We start from the raw sequence: 18,773 nt of genomic DNA on the forward strand, positions 1-18,773 counted from the left end.
CAAGAGACCCATTCCCCAATTATATAACTGTACATTTTCAACCTCCCGGCTCCCATGCTCTTTCAATAAACTGCTAATTATTATTATTATTATTACACACCTTAGCTCTTCATTGTTCTTATTTTATAGTTTTATATTTTCTTTGCTTCTAAGCTACATAGAGTGTTTGAATTTTACTCTTTTGCTCTGTAATAGAAAATGGTTTTACTAGGATTATAATATCCTTAGTGTTGTAAGTTATGTGTTTATTTACATACTCAGACTTGAATTATATGTAAAGAAAACAATTATTTTTGTTAAAATTTTCTTTATTTTGTATAAGTGACCAAATTACAGTAGAACACACAAGTGCCACACCGTTGACTGTTTATGTAGCGTTCCCCTCCATCGCATACTATTCCCCTGCGTTACCTACCATTCCCGTGAGTTACCTACCATGCCTCTCGCCTGCTGCAATGCTTCATTCTTCGCCTGCAGTGCTGGCAAGTGTTTACTTTTTGAAAATTAGTAATTAAATGCACAGGAGGTCCTCGTTATTAGAGCATTCACTATCCGTAGGTTTGCAGTTAAGTAGTCAACTTTTAGTGACCATCCACTTAAAAAGTTCCAACATTTAAGTGGATTTCACTCAAAAGCTCCTGATAAAATCTAGGGAATTTTAGCTGAAGCGTTTGAAATTTCATCCTCCTACTGGCATCATGCATGCACACGTGTCTCGCGCCATTCTCCCGCTTTGTTTCATCCAGATCAGTAAGGTGTTGTGTTTACTCCTGCCTTTGTCGTGTCTTTTCGTGCATGTTGTGGTGAATTATTGTATCATATCTGTCGCCATGAGTTTGCAACCCAAACAGGGTGGTGCAGCACTCAAAAGGAAGCACACTTCAGTAGCTATAGTATAGATGTAAAATTAGAAATGATTAGGCAAAAGAAGAATGGGAGTGGACAATCAACCTTGTCCTGTATCTCTCTCATCCTCCAACTAATCCCCCTCTCTCAATACCCACCTCCATCAATCCCATCAAGCCAAACATCTCTACCTTTGAAGTATTTTGTCTCAATGAACCGCTGGGGTGAGTGTGCACCAGCTGGCACAACCTAAGTTGCTTCAACACACCGACCCCAATGAATTTTAAGGACATTAAATAACTTATGAAGTTAAATTTCTTAAAATGAAGAGTTATCAAATGTTTAACAAATGTATCTAAGGCAAATAATTGTTAAAATATATCACATAAAACTTTTGTGAGCGCTGTGAACAATGTCAAGGTCCTAATTTGACCTGTTTCCAATACAATGTGTTCAGGTAATCCACCTCCTCAAAAACATGTAAGTTTCCTTAATACAAAAATGTGAAGGATTCTGGAAGCTGGAGATGATTAAATGAGGATTCTTCCCTTGGATTTAGGAAATATCAAATTGATATTGGCTACTGATGAATTTTTATAGTGACTCACAATACAAAAAAAAAGCAGTGAAAAACATTACATTCTAAGAAAAAAATATATGCAAAAAGAACCTGGGTGTGTATGTTGACAATGAACTGAAGTTCTCGGGCCATTGTGAGAAGAAGGTGAAACAAGAAACTATGTTATATTATTAGGTCGTATAAGAAGGTCGTTCAGATATCTACATGGTCTGTCCCTTGTTATGATCTTCAAGAGTGAGGTGCTTCCCCGCTTGGAGTTCTGTCACCTCGTCTGGTCCCCGCAATATACTAGGGACCGTCAGTTGATTGAAAATGTCCAAAGGAGAGCCACCAGACTGGTGCCTGCACTATGGCACCTCAGCTACCCAGAGAGAATACAGCGCCGGCAAGTGCCTAGCTGATACAGTATTTTCTCGATTTAACAAACAAATTCGATCCACCCCTTAACCCTCAGGTTAGGGTGATGCTGGCAGTACCCCCCACACGGGACTAAATCGAAAAAAAAATCAACATTTCCAAAATTAATTAAAAAAAAAAAAATGGCGGGAAAATAGGCGGACGTTCTGGAACGTCACCCGGGGCCAAGGGTTAACGCTAAATTGAAATTTCAGCTAAATTGATTCCGTTATTTTCACTCAATTTAGAAAACTAGTTCACTAAATCGAGCGTGATTATGATAAATTCCACACCAAATGTTCCGCTTGGGGTTTGTTTTCATCCGCCCAGTCTGTGTCCTTGCTGCCACCATGTGTTGTTCACTGCTACCTCTCAGTCAACTAACTACTGTGCTTAGATATCATGCTGAAAATCTCTCAGAAGTGGCAGAAAGGAAGTGGTGTGGAGGAGAAAGTAAAAAGAGTGCAGCTATATATTGGTAAAAAGTTTGGGAATTATAGATAAAATTTAGAACAAACACCAAACCCCCTAGTTCAAGGTAAGCCATGAATAATGTTTCTATGTACATATCATGTGTCTGAGGTGTCTCCGTAGGTGAGAGCTTATGAACGGAATTAATCTCGATTTAGCAAACTATTCACTAAATCGAGTGAAAAATAACGGAAAAAATTCCTTCCGCTAAATCAAGAGTTCATTATATTGGATTCCGTTAAATCGAGAGTAGGACCTAACTGAGGTGTATAAACATCTGAAAGGGGACTACTCAGTCGAGTTCGATACCTGGAGCTGGCAAACGCTCGCCCTACAAGGGGTCACAGCTCAAGGTTAAAGAAGCTGCAAGTCCAGAAAAACTGTGAGGGTTAACTTTTTAGGAGTGAGAGTTGTGAACTCGTGGAACAACCTGCCAGAGTGTGTTGTGACGACACCGAGCGTGAGCTCTTTCAAGACTAGACTTGACCAGCACAGGAGCAGGTTCAGATACATTAAGGAGCCAGTGCATGCCCAGTATTTGCCAACAGAGACGTGACCGAGCGCCCAAGCGGCTAACGAGCCGATCAATGGTGAAGAGGATAAAAAATACAAAAAAATATCAAAACAAACATTTGTGTCTACAAGGTACACTGAAAACTGCATTTAAGTGGTGGGCAGTAATCACAGAGTAAAAATTGGGGCTCTCTGTACTTGATATTTGTTGTGCCTGTCAAAAGTATATAAAATAAAGGTTAGCACACAAAAGTTCAGTCATGAATAGGAACTAATATTTGAAATTGAATTTGATTTTGAGAAGAAATCTTGTTCGCACTTGAGCAGGATCATAAACTATGTATTCGTTGTACATGAGTGTATAGCCCCTGGAATTTTTTATTTCTGTTTGTTCACCGGGTCCCATGGGGACCAATGTTCCATCAGACCTGTTGAGAGAGAGAAAAACAATATGTATATATATATATACACTGTATTTTTTTACAAAAATAAACATCAATGAGCTACATTAATACATACTGTATATACTGGAGGTCCCCAGGTTACTGTACAGTATTCAGTAAGTGTTGTTCATTTCATCAGATATTTTATATATACAGCCACTCCTTGACTTACGACTGGGTTAGGGACCCAAATCCAGGTCGTACAGTAAGTCGAATTGGTCGTAAGTCGAAAATGCAAAGATAATACATAGAAAATCTAAAATGAGTGTCTCTTTTTCTTCTCAGCACCACAAAACTCTCACTTTTAAGCATGCCAGCCATTTTAGAGGGAATTACAAACGAAAATTTTGTCAGTACACAGCGCAATCACTAACGTCGGGACTCGAAAATATGTAATTTGAAAATTTTTTGGTACGACGTATGTCCGGGTGGTCGTAAGTCGAGGAGTGGCTGAGTGCAGTAATATCTCCGTTAGCTGGAATCCCTCAAACCCGGAAATCTCCAATAGGCGGAATTGAAATTTGCTCAGAAAATCATTCCCAAAACTGGAATTTTTCAAAAAATTCCGGCTTTAGAGGCAAATTTCCCGAAGTATTTTTTTGGGGGGGGGGGGCCTGACTTGACTCAGTGTCAGGTGGAGGTAGGGTGGGGGATTAGTGGTCTCATATTACTGACCATCTGATGGAATGTCAGGTCACCCTTTCTTGGTTGGGGGATTAGTGGGTCTCATGACCTGAAGATGTCTTGAATAAACACGAAACCTAAAGTATTTTTAGGGAGATTGTGGTAAGTATAATTATAAACAGGGCTGTGGAGTCGGAGTCGGAGTCGAGGAGTCGGAGGAAATTTCGGCTTGTGGAGTCGGAGTCGGAGTCGGTAAAATTGTCCAGACTCCGACTCCGACTGAAGCTATTCTGTTCCTAAGAACAAATATATGAACTCAGGCATATTCATTGCAGTGATTCCACTGATCCCACTAATTTTCTTAAATTATTAAAAGAATTTATTTCCATTTTATAAGCATTATTATGAATTTATTGTAGCAGGCACAGTATAGCACTATAATTTTGGACGATAGTCTCTTCTTTACCATTTGAAATTTTGAATTATATCAAATTTTGTTTCGTTGAAAACTGCACAGAGGCTCTCAGCTACAAAACAATTAGCTACAACCTGTTTTTGGTGAGATTAAGGCAAATTTAATTTAATAACTTAATCATGTAAGGTTTATCCATTTTCCTTAATAAGGTATTCATTTCTTTAATGTACATAAATATATAACTTTACTTTAAAAGGAATTGTAGGATCATCATTTAGATCCACATCAGATTATGAGCTTAAACAAATTCATATGCTGAGATCGAACTTTTAGATATACATGTAAATGGTGTTTTCTAGTTAATATCTTGAATTATTAATAAATTTATTTTTCTTTTGATTGAAACTTTGAAAGTCAAGCCTATCATCTTTTTGTAGTTCTTAAATATCGTCCAGATCATTAATAAAGCTGTAGCAGTATAGCCACGGTGTTTTACTTTTTACCTATGCAGGTTACAACATACAAATTACAATTAGGATGGTAGAAATAGTTGTTACAAATAGGCCAAGGAGTCGGAGTCGGAAGCATAAAAATTTGAGGAGTCGGAGTCGAAGGTTTTGTCTTCGACTCCACAGCCCTGATTATAAATGAGCAAAGTTGTATCTCTTCAACATTACATTACACAACATTTTAAAATATGAATTGAGAAAGGTGTGGGTGATTAGAAAGATGGAGTGGAAAGGAGTGGTAACATGCACCAGTGTTGCCAAGCCCTAAGCTCCTCAAGAGCTGATCTTTTAATTCACCAACACATAGTTAACCATACATAAATTTATGTCATCCAAAAAAAGGGGTGTGTGGGAGAGATGTTGTGGTATTAAGTAATAAATAAGCAATACGTATTGTATCGTCAATGACAGTCGTTTGATGAATAGCAGCGTGCAGTACTACAATTGTCACTACTATTCACCAAACTACTGTACTGTCATTAGCAATACAATATTGTTTATTTATTATTAACTAATACCCCAACACCACATCATACACACACACAACATCTAGTTTATAGTCTTTTGTGTAAGACACTGAGTTGGAGGAAGGTAGGGAGTAGGCAAGGGGGAGGCAGGGAGGCAAGGTGGAGTAAGGGGAAGGCAAGGAGGCTGGCACTCCCCCTTTTCACCAATGATCAGCCTCTTAATGTGTATGTTTCATCAAGGTTAATATAAAATTTTAAACACATTAAGCACAAATTATTACAGTAAACATATCTATATTAATTAAAAAATAAAAAACAAAGTAAAACATTTTACAATAGGAATGGCAGACATGGGAGGAGTAGGGGAGAGGCAGGACCTTTTTGGGGGGTGTGCGGTCAGTTCCCTCCCTCCCCAAACCTCCAATACATGAGGACCCTGGAACATGAAGCAATATTTCGTTTTTTTTTTTATACATGTAATAGCACAGTTTATAGAAGGAACAATAATCATTCCCTAGACTGGGAAAACAGTTTAGAAGTGTATAAATCATCATGTGTCACAGAAAGACTTCAAGTTGAAGCTAGTTTGATTAGGGAATTAAATTCTATAAACCTTAGTGATGGTCAGTACAAAACTGATAATATGTTACACAAATTTATTTGTCAGTGGCCCAAGGTTAAAAATGCTTTGAAAGTATTCGAGGTAGATGTAGGATAAATGATTAGTGGGTCTCATATTTTTTTACCTGACTTAACATGACTAGTTACGTCGCCCATTCTTATAAGTTCCTCTTATGTTTGCGATGGTGGTGGTGGTATGTAGATTAGTGGATGTCATGTGTTTGACCTGACCTCATGTTTTGTAAGGTCACCCTGTGTACATAAGCCTCTCTCTCAGTCTCAGTCCTTGTAATTCAGTTGCCTCTGAAGATGTCTTGAATAAAGACAAAAGCTAAGGTGCTCGCTCCATTGTTTCCCTTTTTCCTGTGTGATTTTACCAAGATGTTATAGAACAGTATTTAATATAATATATTATCAATGATAAAACATACACCACAAGTGGCTGATCATATGAGAATATATAATATAATAAAAGTTGGAGGGTGTGTGTTGGAGGTGTGTGAACATTGGTCCCTCGGTTAACGAATGGTTCGGTTGACGAAATTTTGGTAAACGAATTACCTTCCATAAGAATCTTTAATTCGGTTAACGAACAAAAATTTGATTAACGAAATCCTTACGAACATCACGTTTTGTTGTGAGCATCAGCTGATGGGCTAGTCTGCCAATTCAGTAATTCAGTACGTAATCTGTTCTACGTTTACATTCATTTCCAGTGGAGTATATATCAAGAAATTGTGCTCTTTAATATTTGTCCAAAATGAATACTAAAATTTCAGTCTAGTGCAAACTATTGCATGTTTACATTCAAATTAATCACTATCTTATAAGAATTCCAGCAATGTAAATTATATTCTCCCCGGTCATTTCTATGAAATTTTATAAGCAAAAAACAATAACTCAATCTAAACGACATAAATAAACAAATAAATTCTTCACTAGACCTTCAGTGCTAACTGTCAAACATGTCACTGTCAGCCCTCCCTCCCTACCCCCCTCCCCCAGCAAAGGTTTGGTAGTTATACAGTAGGCTTTAAGTTTTTATCTTATATAATATCACAGACTAAAGTTAGGAGAATATAATTTGTATTGCTGGAATCCTTGCAAGACAGTGAATAATTTGAATATAAACTTCATATATTTTGCACAAGAGATAAAAAGTGTAGTACATTAGTGGACAGTAAGTACAGTATTACATTTTATAATGTAAAGTTTTTCAACTGTATTTTTTGGGTAGATTTACATAAATTCCTTAATTTATTTTCAATCATTTACATGCACACACCATACTAAAAGAAACGTAAAAGAAATAAATAACCTAAGTAGTGTATATGTACTAAATTGAGTATGGCACTAAAATTGTTTTGTCTATTGCAAATTATAGCTTGTTTATATTCAAATTAATCACTATCTTATAAGAATTCCAGCAATGTAAATTATATTCTCCACGGTCACTTCTGTGAAATTTTATAAGCAAAAAACAAAAATTCAACTAAACGAAATAAATAAACAAATAAATACTTCACTAAGCCTTCAGCGCTAAATCATATCACCTCACCTCCCGCTCCCCACGTTCCCTCCCTCCCTCTCCCCATCTGCCCAGCCTGGGTTTTAGGCTTACAGTTTATATCTTATATAATATCTCAGACTAAAGTTAAGGAGAATATAATTTGCATTAGACATACAAATTTTAGATATAATGTTTACTCTGAGTAAATATGTTATCTTTTGTGCAAAATATATGACATTTACTGTATATTCAAAATATTCCTGGTCTTACAAGGAATCCAGCAATGTCAATTATATTATCCTAACTTTAATTTGAGGTATTATTTATTAAAATCTAGTGGTTTTCCCCCAAAAATTTCTCAGAGAGGGAAGAGCCAGCAGTGTAGTGTGAGAAGAGGGGGAGGGAGTCGAGTCCATTATTTGAATGGACATTAACTTGGCGACTGTATTTCTCTATTTCTCTTAAGTATTAATTGTGTGCATGTACCATCATAAAATTAAGATGTTATTTTTACTAGAACATAGTTGTGTGTCGTCAAAATGTGGAGTTTGGGGGTCAGGCCAGTCTCTATTGGAATTAATCCCATATGTTCTGTTGTTCACTTAACGCGGTACCCTGTGGGTTCAATTGACCTTTAACGTGGGGTACAACTGTGTGTGTGTGTGAACCCCATTACGCGGAGAGTGTCCGGCGCGACGCTATTTTTAGATTCGCCCCACCCGCCTGCCTGCCTGTGCTCTCGCCTCTCCCTCCTCCTCCCTCCACCTGGGCAAGCCGCGCGGTAAGGTTGCGCAGTGTGTGTCTTTTTCGCGTTATCACTGACGTCATATGACGTATCGGACTGTGATTGGCCATGCATCCCTACCCCCCTCTGCTGCTAGCTGTAATTGGCTTAAAGTATTATGACGTGTCCACCCGGGGGAGGGAGGGAGGGAGGAAAGACGATGCGTGACCTAGCCACGCCAGTTTCATCCCTCCACGCCAGACCGTGTAAACGTGTATCCATTGTTCTGTAAAATGGCTTCCGCCGGACCACCGCCCCCAGAGAGAAACCTTTCCTTACGTGGACCCAGCGGCACTAAGCCAAAGAAGACACGACGTTCCTTAAGCTACGAGGTGAAGTACAAGATCATCCAAGAGTTGAAGAAAGGAACAAGGCAGGTTGATTTGGCGCGCCAGCATGGTGTGAATGGATCTACGATTCGAACAATAAAGAAGGATGCAGCCAAGATAAAGGAGCACATTAAGATCACAAAGTCTACAGGTGCTTCTATGATCAAGTATTTTCACAACCAGGTGCTTCTCAAGACAGAAAAATTACTTGTGAGGTACTTGGTGAGTCAGGCGCGACAGAACATGGCGGTCGACACGCACTCTGTTAAGGAGTACGTACGTGAACTGTACATTGCAGTGGCACGAAAGATGGGAATTACAGAGCCCAAACCCTTTAATGCTTCCTCTGGGTGGTTACAGAGGTTTAAGATCCGGAACAAGATCACCAATATAAACATTGGTGGTGAAGAAGCGAGTGCTGACCGTGCTGCGGCGAGGGAATTTCCTCCGTTTTTACGTGAGATTATGGAGGAAGGACAGTACAGTGACGACCAGGTGTTTAACATGGACGAATCTGGTCTTTTCTGGAAAAAGCTACCTTCCAAGTCCTTAGTTGTAAAGAATGCCAGCAAGATTCGGGGCCGGAAGATGCAGAAGGAACGCATCACCGTCCTGTTTACCACCAATGCCTCCGGTACCAGTAAGCTCAAGTTATCGGTGATCCACACAGCACGCAAGCCGCACACCTACAAAACCATGGACATGACCAAGCTAAATGTCCACTGGCTGACAGCACGTAAGGTGTGGATGTTCTCTACACTGTCCCTCTCCTGGTTTGATGACTGTTTTGTTCCCGATGTAAAGAAATTCTGTGAGTGACAGAATGTGCCATTCAAGATTTTGTTGCTGCTGGACAATGCGCCAGGACACTCGCCCCTACTGTTAGATCGTCACCCCAACGTAAAAGTGGTCTTCCTTCCTCCCAACACTACATCTATATTACAGCCCATGGACCAAGAGTTAATATGTAATGTAAAAGCTGCATTCTCTACGAAAAAATTCAAACTCCTGAACGACTACACCAACACCAGGGAAGAGTTGCGTAACCTGAGTGACACCACCACCGATAGCAAGAGCGAAGAAGATGAAGATCAACAGTTGGCACAGCAAAAAATACTGTTCAAACAATTCTGAAGAGTATTTAACATCAAGAAAGCTGTGAACTTCTTGGTGGAGTCATGGGATCAGCTGTCTATTGCTACAATTCGTCACGCATGGAGACATGTGTTGCATGGAATACCAGGTGAGAGGAGTCAATCTGTGACTGGTGAGGTTCAGACTGTTCCAGTAGCAGTGGACCTTGCCAGAGAAGCTGCGCAGACTGTTACAGTTCCAGGCTTCTCCGAGACCACCAACGACGACATCCTGGAGGTGATAATGGAACCTGATGTGACTACCGACGAGATGGTAGACAATGATGACGACGTCAGTGAAGAGGCAGGTGGTGCGTCATCCCAAGAAGAACAACATTTATCCCATAGTAATGTTAGGGGTGCCATCGAGAGTATCGAGAAAGCCAAGCTCCTCCTTTCCGACGACCCTGACGCAAACAGGTATGAAATCTTCACTACCCAGCTGTTGCAGACTATAGAGCCCTACATCAAGGTGTATCACGACAACATCAACACCAGCCGTCAGCAAAGCATAACAGATTTCTTCGCCCGCAACCCACCACAGCCAGCCCAAGCCAGCGATAGTGACAGTGAAGATGACTTTGAGGGATTTGTCAGGGAAGCCCTGACAACTGTAAGTGACAGTGATGGTGATGCACCTAGTAATGGTGATTCACCTGAGGGCCAGTAGCCTGCCCGCTGCCTCGGAACCAGCCTCCATCCCCGTACGCCGACCCATCTCTTCTACTAACGTAAGTGTTCCACCTAACTTTTAGTTTTCCTAACCTAACCTTTATTTTTCCTATGTTAACCTTTATTTTTCTTAACCTAACCTCTTCTATATTACTTGTTTTTTCATACCATCATAAAGTTAAGATAAAATTTTTACTACAACATAGTTGTGTGTCGTCAAAAAGTGGAGTTTGGGGGTCGGCCCGGACTCTATTTCAATTAATCCCATATGTTATGTTATTCACTTTCCGCGGGACCCTGCGGGTTACATTAACCGCGTAAAGTGAGGGTTGACTGTATATATATATACTGTAAATATATATATATATATATATATATATATATATATATATATATATATATATATATATATATATATATATATATATATATATATATATATATATATATATATATATATATACACAGTATTACCCCGCCTAAGCGGTTTCACTTAACGTGTTTTATCATATACGCGGTGCCTCGCCAGAGCTGAACTTTCACTTAACACGGATTTTTTCCACATATACGAGGTGAGTGTCCGGCTCGAGACGCTATTTTTAGATTTGCCCATCCGCCACCCTGCCTGACTGCCTGTTTTAGCTCATAAAATTCATACAAATTACCCGGCCAGAATATAATTTACATTGCTGGAATTCTTATAATTTGGTGATCATTTTGAATATAAACATCATATATTTTGCATTAGACATACAAATTTTAGATAAAAATTTTTCTCAGAGTAACTATGTTATCTTTTGTGCAAAATATATGACATTTATATTCAAAATATTCCTGGTCTTACAAGGAATCCAGCAATGTCAATTATATTATCCTAACTTTAGTTTGAGGTATTATTTATTAAAATTTAGTGGTTATCCCACACATCTCCTTGGGACGGTTGGTGGGGGGTGGGGGGGAGGGAGGGACCGACCGACCATCTGTTACCCTGTGAAGAAATTATTTTTTTTTATTAACTGAAGATATTTGTTTTAGCTCATAAAATTCATACAAATTACCCGGTCTGAATATAATTTACATTGCTGGAATTCTTATAATTTGATGATCATTTTGAATATAAACATCATATTTTTGCATTAGACATACAAATTTTAGATAAAAATTTTTCTCAAATTAACTATGTTATCTTTTGTGCAAAATATATGACATTTATATTCAAAATATTCCTGGTCTTACAAGGAATCCAGCAATGTCAATTATATTATCCTAACTTTAATCTGAGGTATTATTTAATACTAAATGTTAAAAACCCTGGAAGGGAGGATTGGTGGGGGGTGGGGGGGAGGGTTGGGACTGACCGCGCGGTTGGAAGAGGGGGGGAGGCAAGGTGGGGTACTTTGATTGACAGATAGTGTCGTGAAGATTATTTTTTTTTTTATTAACTGAAGATATTTGTTTTAGCTCATAAAATTCATACAAATTACCCGGTCAGAATATAATTACATTGCTGGAATTCTTATAATTTGGTGATCATTTTGAATATAAACATCATATATTTTGCATTAAACATACAAATTTTAGATAAAAATTTTTCTCTAGGTAACTATGTTATCTTTTGTGCAAAATATATGACATTTATATTCAAAATATTCCTGGTCTTACAAGGAATCCAGCAATGTCAATTGTATTATCTAACTTTAGTTTGAGGTATTATTTATTAAAATTTAGTGGTTTTCCCCCAAAAATTTCTCTGAGAGGGAAGAGCCGGCAGTGTAGTGTGAGAGGGGGAGGGAGTTGAGTCCATTATTTGAATGGACATTAACTTGGCGACTGTATTTCTCTATTTCTCTTAAGTATTAATTGTGTGCATGTACCATCATAAAATTAAGATGTTATTTTTACTACAACATAGGTATGTGCCTTCAAAAAGTGGAGTTTGGGGGTCGGGCCGGTTTCTATTGGAATTAATCCCATATGTTCTGTTGTTCACTTAACGCGGATTTCACTTAACGCTGGACCCTCTGGGTTCAATTGACCGCGTTAAGTGGGGTACAACTGTATATATATATATATATATATATATATATATATATATATATATATATATATATATATATATATATATATATATATATATATATATATATATATATATATATATATATATATATATATATATATATATATACTATATATAGTGATTTAAGGGCAATTTAGGGGAGTGTTTCTGACTTTATGCATTTTTGGCTTTACTTTGTATGTACTTTTCTGTGAGCTGGAACCAATTACCCAATATCCCATTGAAATAATGGATTCGGTCAACTAAATTTTCGGGTAACGAACGACTCTGTGGAACGAATTGTGTTCATTAATCTAGGGACCACTGTATTGCTGTATTGGTATTAATACCTAAGGCCCGTTTCTCAATTTATAAAATACATTAATGAAAATGAATGGGAATTAGAAATATTAGTAGATTTATAAATTGGAAGAAGTTGAATGGTCCATCATTACTTTAATTTTTTCATAAATACTGTATATGTACGTATATTCATAAAGCTCTCTTTATTTTATACTGTATTACTCATTAATGAGTCATCCATCATGCCACAAGTTGACTTGTGTTTCACAAACTACATATACACGTATGCATAGTGATCTTTTGTTGAGGGTGGGGTGCAGTCGGTATCTTACAGAATACCAAATGGACAGGACTGATTCCAGTCAGCTTCCAGTTGCAATTTAGGGATTATCCAATGAAATTATCCAATAGTTTTTGGGATGAAATGAGTGGTGTTGGGGGTGTGTGAGTGGTGTTGGGGGGTGTGTGAGTGGTGTTGGGGGGTGTGTGAGGTGGTGTGGAGTGGTGTTGGGGGGTGTGTGAGTGTGTGTGTGTTGGGGGTGTGTGTGAGTGGTGTGGGGTGTGTGTGGTGAGTGGTGTTGTGGGGTGTGTGAGTGGTGTTGGGGGGTGTGTGAGTGGTGTTGTGTGGTGGTGTTGGGGTGTGGAGTGGTGTGTGTGTTGGTGGGTGTGTGGAGTGGTGTTGGGGTGTGTGTTGGGGTGTGTGTGGAGTGGTGTTGGGGGTGTGGGGTGGTGTGTGGTGGGGGTGGGTGTGTAGTGGTGTTGGGGTGTGGAGTGGTGTTGGGGGGGTGTGGGGTGTGTGTGAGTGGTGTTGGGGGGTGTGTGAGTGGTGTGGTGTGAGTGGTGCTGAGGGTGTTGGGGGGTGAGTGGTGCAGGGTGTGAGTGGTGTTGGGGGTGTGAGGGTGTTGGGGTGTGAGGGTGTGTGAGGTGTGGGGGGTGTGAGGGTGTTAAAAGGGTGTGTGGAGTGGTGTTGGGGGGGTGTGAGGTGTTGGGGGGTGTGTGAGGTGTGTGTGTGGGGTGTGTGTGTGTGGTGTTGGGGGTGTGTGTGTGCTGGGGTGTGTGGAGTGGTGTTGGGGGTGTGGTGGCTGGGGGTGTGAGGGTGTTGGGGGTGTGTGAGTGGTGTTGGGGGGTGGAGTGGGTGGGTGGGAGTGGTGTTGGGGGGTGGAGTGAGTGGTGTTGGGGTGGGGGTGAGGGTGTTGGGGGGTGTGAGTGGTGTTGGGGGTGTGAGTGGTGTTGGGGGGGGTGTGAGTGTGGTGGGTGTGGGGGGTGTGAGTGGTGTTGTTGGGGGGTGTGGTGTTGGGGGGTGGGGGTGTGTGAGGGGGGGTGTTGTTGGGGTGTGGAGTGGTGTTGGGGGGTGTGAGTGGTGTTGGGGGGTGGAGTGGTGTTGGGGGGTGTGAGTGGTGTTGGTGGGAGTGGTGTTGGGGTGTGTGAGTGGTGTTGGGGGGTGGTGGAGGGTGTTGGGGGGTGAGTGGTGTTGGGGGGTGGTGGAGTGGTGTTGGGGGGTGAGTGGTGTTGGGGGGTGAGTGGTGTTGGGGTGTGAGTGGTGTTGTGGGGGGTGAGTGGTGTTGGGGGGGTGTGGTGGGTGTGTGGGGGGTGTGTGAGTGGTGTTGGGTGGGGGTGTGTTTGTGTGTGATGTGTAGGTGGTGTTAGTGTGTTGACGGAAGCAGAGAATCTTTTTTGGGGGTAAAGACGCGTGGCTAATTGTGATAGGGAGACGAATTTGATACCATAATGATCCTTAAATTCTCTACCAAACATTTCTAATAACATTAATAATTTTAGTAATTAACTTAGTCCATTTGAGTACACACACACACAGAGGAATTGGTGGGTCTTATGACCTGAAGATGTCTTGAATGAAATTTTTTCCCGAGGTATATAATGTACACAGTACTATTCTGTATTGTCTATAGAGGGTACAGGTATTAATAAGCACAGATTATTAGACTTATCTACACAAATTAATGAAAAACAAATAAACAGTAGACACTGTGAGGGACCCTTTTGTGAGGGGGGGGGGTGTTCACGGTCCCGTTTCCCCCCCTCCCCCCCCTACTCTCACTGCACCCTTCTCCCAGGAGGGGAGATTATCACTTGCTCAAGGATTTTAAATGAAGGAGTTCAGTTTTTTTCCTAATAAAATGTCACTGCTTTGACTTAAGAAAATATTCAACTTGCATTGCTGAAATTCTTGTAAGATGGCGATTAATTGAGTATAAACATCCCTTATTTTGCACCAGATATAATAATTTTAGTAATTAACTTAGCATGCAAGCAAGCACACACGCACACACAAATCCGTTGGGGGGGGGGGGAGGGTGTCGGAGGTCATTTTACCTCCAATAGAACCTTCTCCCTGTGGCTGGGGGGTGGTGGGTTGTTGACAGCATACTCAAAACAGAGGGGTTTTAATTTTTTGTTAATAAAATGTCAATGACTTGACTTATGAGAATATAACTTTCATTGCTGAAATTCTTGTAAAATAGCAATTAATTTGAGTATAAACATCCATTATGTTACATCAGACCTAATGATTTTAGTAATTAACTTAGTACATTTGAGTACAGTAGATGTGCAACTTATGTAGGGATTACGCTCCTGAGACCCTGTGTAAAGCCAAAAAATGCGTAAAGTCAGGGACCCAAATCCAGGTCGCGAAATGGTCGTCAGTTGAAAATGAAAAAAATAAGACAGAAAATCTAAAATGAAATACAAAACCGTAAAATTAATCAATAATGAAGAATGGATACAGTGTTACTGTACTTACCTTTAATGTAGTCAGCTGAATGCACACGGGGCCCCCATAATTTTCTAATTATACATGGAGACTACATTAAGTGAATGAAGCAGAGGAGGAGACAGGGCTGGGTGGGTCATCAATGTCGCTTTCTTCAGACAGGGGAAACTTGCTGGTTGAAGGTATTGGATCATCTTTAGGGAGTGAAGAGGCAGCACTAGTGAGGCGTGAGGAGACAGCAATGGGGGACTTCTTAAAATATATGTCCAATTTAGAATTGCACAGTTTGCTTTTTCTTTTCATTATAAATCTCCCTGGAGCAAGCAAGTGCATCTTGGACCATTCTGTCAACTTTGGCAAAATGCTCAACATTTTGATCCATTCCGTCAAACATTTGCATCCCCTTATTAATTGTAGCAAATGTCTCTGCCATTTGTTTCACTGTAAAATTTTTGGGGGTGCAGGTTCTTCTACATTTAGACTCTCTTCTTCCTCTGCATTTTTCTGTGCTTCCAGTTCAATAAGATCCTCGTTACTCAGCTCTTCTGCTACACTTTCAACCAACTGCTCAACATCTCCATTATCAATTTCTAACTCAAGCTGTTTACCCAACTCCACTATCTTGTTACTAATCTCAGAAATTACTTCATCTTCATTAAATCCTCTGAAACTGTTCACATGTCTATATTCAAATTATTAGCTGTCTTGCAAGGATTCTAGCAATGCAAATTATATTCTCCTAACTTAAGTCTGAGATATCATATAAGATAAAAACTGTAAGCCTAAAACCACCCAACCCTGGCTGGGGAAGATGGGGGAGAAGGAGGGAGGAGGCGAGGTGATATTTTTGACAGTTGGCACCAAAGGTCTTGTGTGTGTTTAGTATTTATCAGTCCTTTAGAGTGACTAAGTTTTTCTCTTATAAAATGTCACTGAACTGACCTGAGAGATTATAATTTACATTGCTGGGATTCTTATAAGATAGTGATTAATTTGAATATAAACATGCTATAGTTTGCACTATATAAAAATTTGAGTAATTATGTAGTACAGTACATTATTTTGAGTACATGTACAGTACAGCTTTGCCCTTAGGACAGTGTGTGCATGTAAATGAGTAAAAATAAATGAAGAAAGTTACATATATCGAGCCAAAAATATGAGTTAAAAACTTTATGTAGACAGACTTGTGTTGTTTTGAGATTATTAATCCCCTTCCAACGTCACCGTAGGGGGATCATCAAGGTCAGATAACGATGCAGGGGAGGATATGGGCAGCTCAAGGTCACTGCGACAAGTTGAGGGCGTTGGCTGATCTGCTGACGATGTTGATGCTGAAGTTTTGTTAAAGAACATGGTGATGGAAAGCTGTCACTGTTGTTTCTTAAGCTGCTGGAACATATTCTTATACTGTGCCATAAGGCTTGTAAGACCTCGTGAGAAGTTGATGCTGCGCTCCATAGAAGGGTCATACTCAGACACTAAGTTTTTCAAGTGCTCGGCCACCTGAAACACTTCGCTAAACTTGTGTAAATCCCAACGTGCTGGCTCTTCTTGTTCTTCATCATCGTCGTCGCCACCGCAGTCTTCTTCGTCCGCTCTCACTATTTCCTCCAACTCGGCATCAGTCAAGAGTGCCCCTGTGCCCTTTAATTACCTCCTCAATTTCCTGCTCGACCATGTCTTCAAACCCATCACCGCCTACAGCCCTGGCCACCGTCATGATGTGCTTAACTTCAGAGTCGATCGTAGGGAAACCTTTGTGAAGTCATGCACACAGTCACTCTACAGTGCCCACCAACACGAATTAACCGACTCTGGTTTCAGTGCACCCATGGCCTCCTTCACAAAAGTGATGCAAGTGGCAATGCTGAATTCTATCCTGCATGCCATAACACTGTTGCTAGTGCCGTCTTCCATGGTGTTGCAAATGCAGGCGAAGGTGAGGCGTGTGTACGCTGCCTTAAAGCACCCCCTAATTACGCCCTGGTCGAGAGGCTGGAGGATGGAGGTGGTGTTGGGTGGAAGAAACACTACCTCGACGTCATCGTGTGCAAATTTTATGACATCTGGGTAGCTTGGTATGTTGTCAACAACCAGCAACACCTTGAAAGGCAGGCCCAGCTTCTCTCGGTAGCTCTTTACCTCGGGGATAAAACATTTGTTGAACCACTCAAGGAAAAGCATTGCTGTGACCCAGGCTTTCGTGTTTGACTACCAGTAGACGGGGAGGAGATTCTTATTTTTTCCCTTCAGAGCACGAGGGTTGGCAGACCTATAAATCATCCCTGGCTTTATCATATGCCCTGCTGCGTTGCCACATAGTAGGAGGGTGATGCGGTCTCAGCAGCCTTGAACCCGGGGGCCTGCTTCTCAGACTTGAAAATGTAGGTTCTGGTTGGCATTTTCTTCCAAAACAAACATGTTTTGTCAGCGTTGAAGATCTGCTCTGTAAGATATCCATTTTCCTCAATCGATTTCCTGAATTCATCTAGGAACACCCGTGCAGCTGCTTAGTCCGTCAATGCCAATTCGCCAGTGATTCTAATATTTTTCAGTTTGAAACACCTCCTGAAACTGTTGAGCCAACCTGCACTGGCTTTAAAATTCTTCTCAGAGCTGGTGGATGCATCGCCCCTAGGAACCTTAGATTTAAACTGGTCATAAAGACTCAGTGCCTTCTCCTTGAGCTCGTTGCCATGGATGGGGACACGTTTCTGGTTCATATCCTCCACCCAGATGTTTAATGCCTTCTCCACCTTCACTAGAGTTACATCTCTAACCTGGCAAGTCACCTTAGCAGTAAATGAGGCACTTGTAGGCAAGGTTTCACGAATTTTTTTCTCCCGAATCTCAATGGAACTCACGCTTAATTCGTTGCGTCCGTACCTACGTGCCACAGCAGCGACCGATATCCCGCCTTTTATTAAGTCTAATACGGCCACTTTTTCTTTCAGGGTCATCACAGAGCGTTGTTTCTTCATTGGAGGACCAGAGGCAGAGGTTGGCTTGTGTTTGGGCATTATGAACGAGTATGAAAGAGGTTTAAGCGCACTAAATTGACACACACGAGAGGCAGGTGTTACTCAGACAATACCTACTCGGCAACTGAAGACAGAGAGGAGGGATGACGGGGATGTGGAGCTTTGGCGGGCTAACGTTTGGCGCGCTTATGACCAATTTTCTAAAATTTGAGCTTGAAATTGGAAATTATAACCTAACCCCGGGGTAATCCGTGTACGCATAGTTGAAACCGTGTAAGAAAAATACACGTAAGTTGCGAGTCTAATGTACACACATAACCACAAACAGACACTCACAACCAGACACACACACACACACAACCACAAATAACCACACACAA

At 40.6% G+C, this 18,773-nt stretch overlaps 1 protein-coding gene across 1 annotated transcript in view; it reads right to left on the minus strand.

Annotated features, from left to right (window-relative positions):
• Positions 1-290: 290 nt before the first annotated feature.
• The window catches only part of LOC121853976 (poly [ADP-ribose] polymerase 2-like), a gene marked incomplete at its 5' end in the record, with an annotated part of 56,460 nt that continues 37,977 nt past the window's right edge, over positions 291-18,773 (minus strand). The window contains 1 exon segment of the mRNA XM_042348369.1: positions 291-3,234. Within this exon segment, the coding sequence (XP_042204303.1) occupies positions 3,078-3,234 (157 nt within the window).

This window comes from Homarus americanus, unplaced genomic scaffold (assembly GCF_018991925.1).
Source record: "Homarus americanus isolate GMGI-L3 unplaced genomic scaffold, GMGI_Hamer_2.0 scaffold19078, whole genome shotgun sequence".
Classification (NCBI taxonomy): domain Eukaryota; kingdom Metazoa; phylum Arthropoda; class Malacostraca; order Decapoda; family Nephropidae; genus Homarus; species Homarus americanus.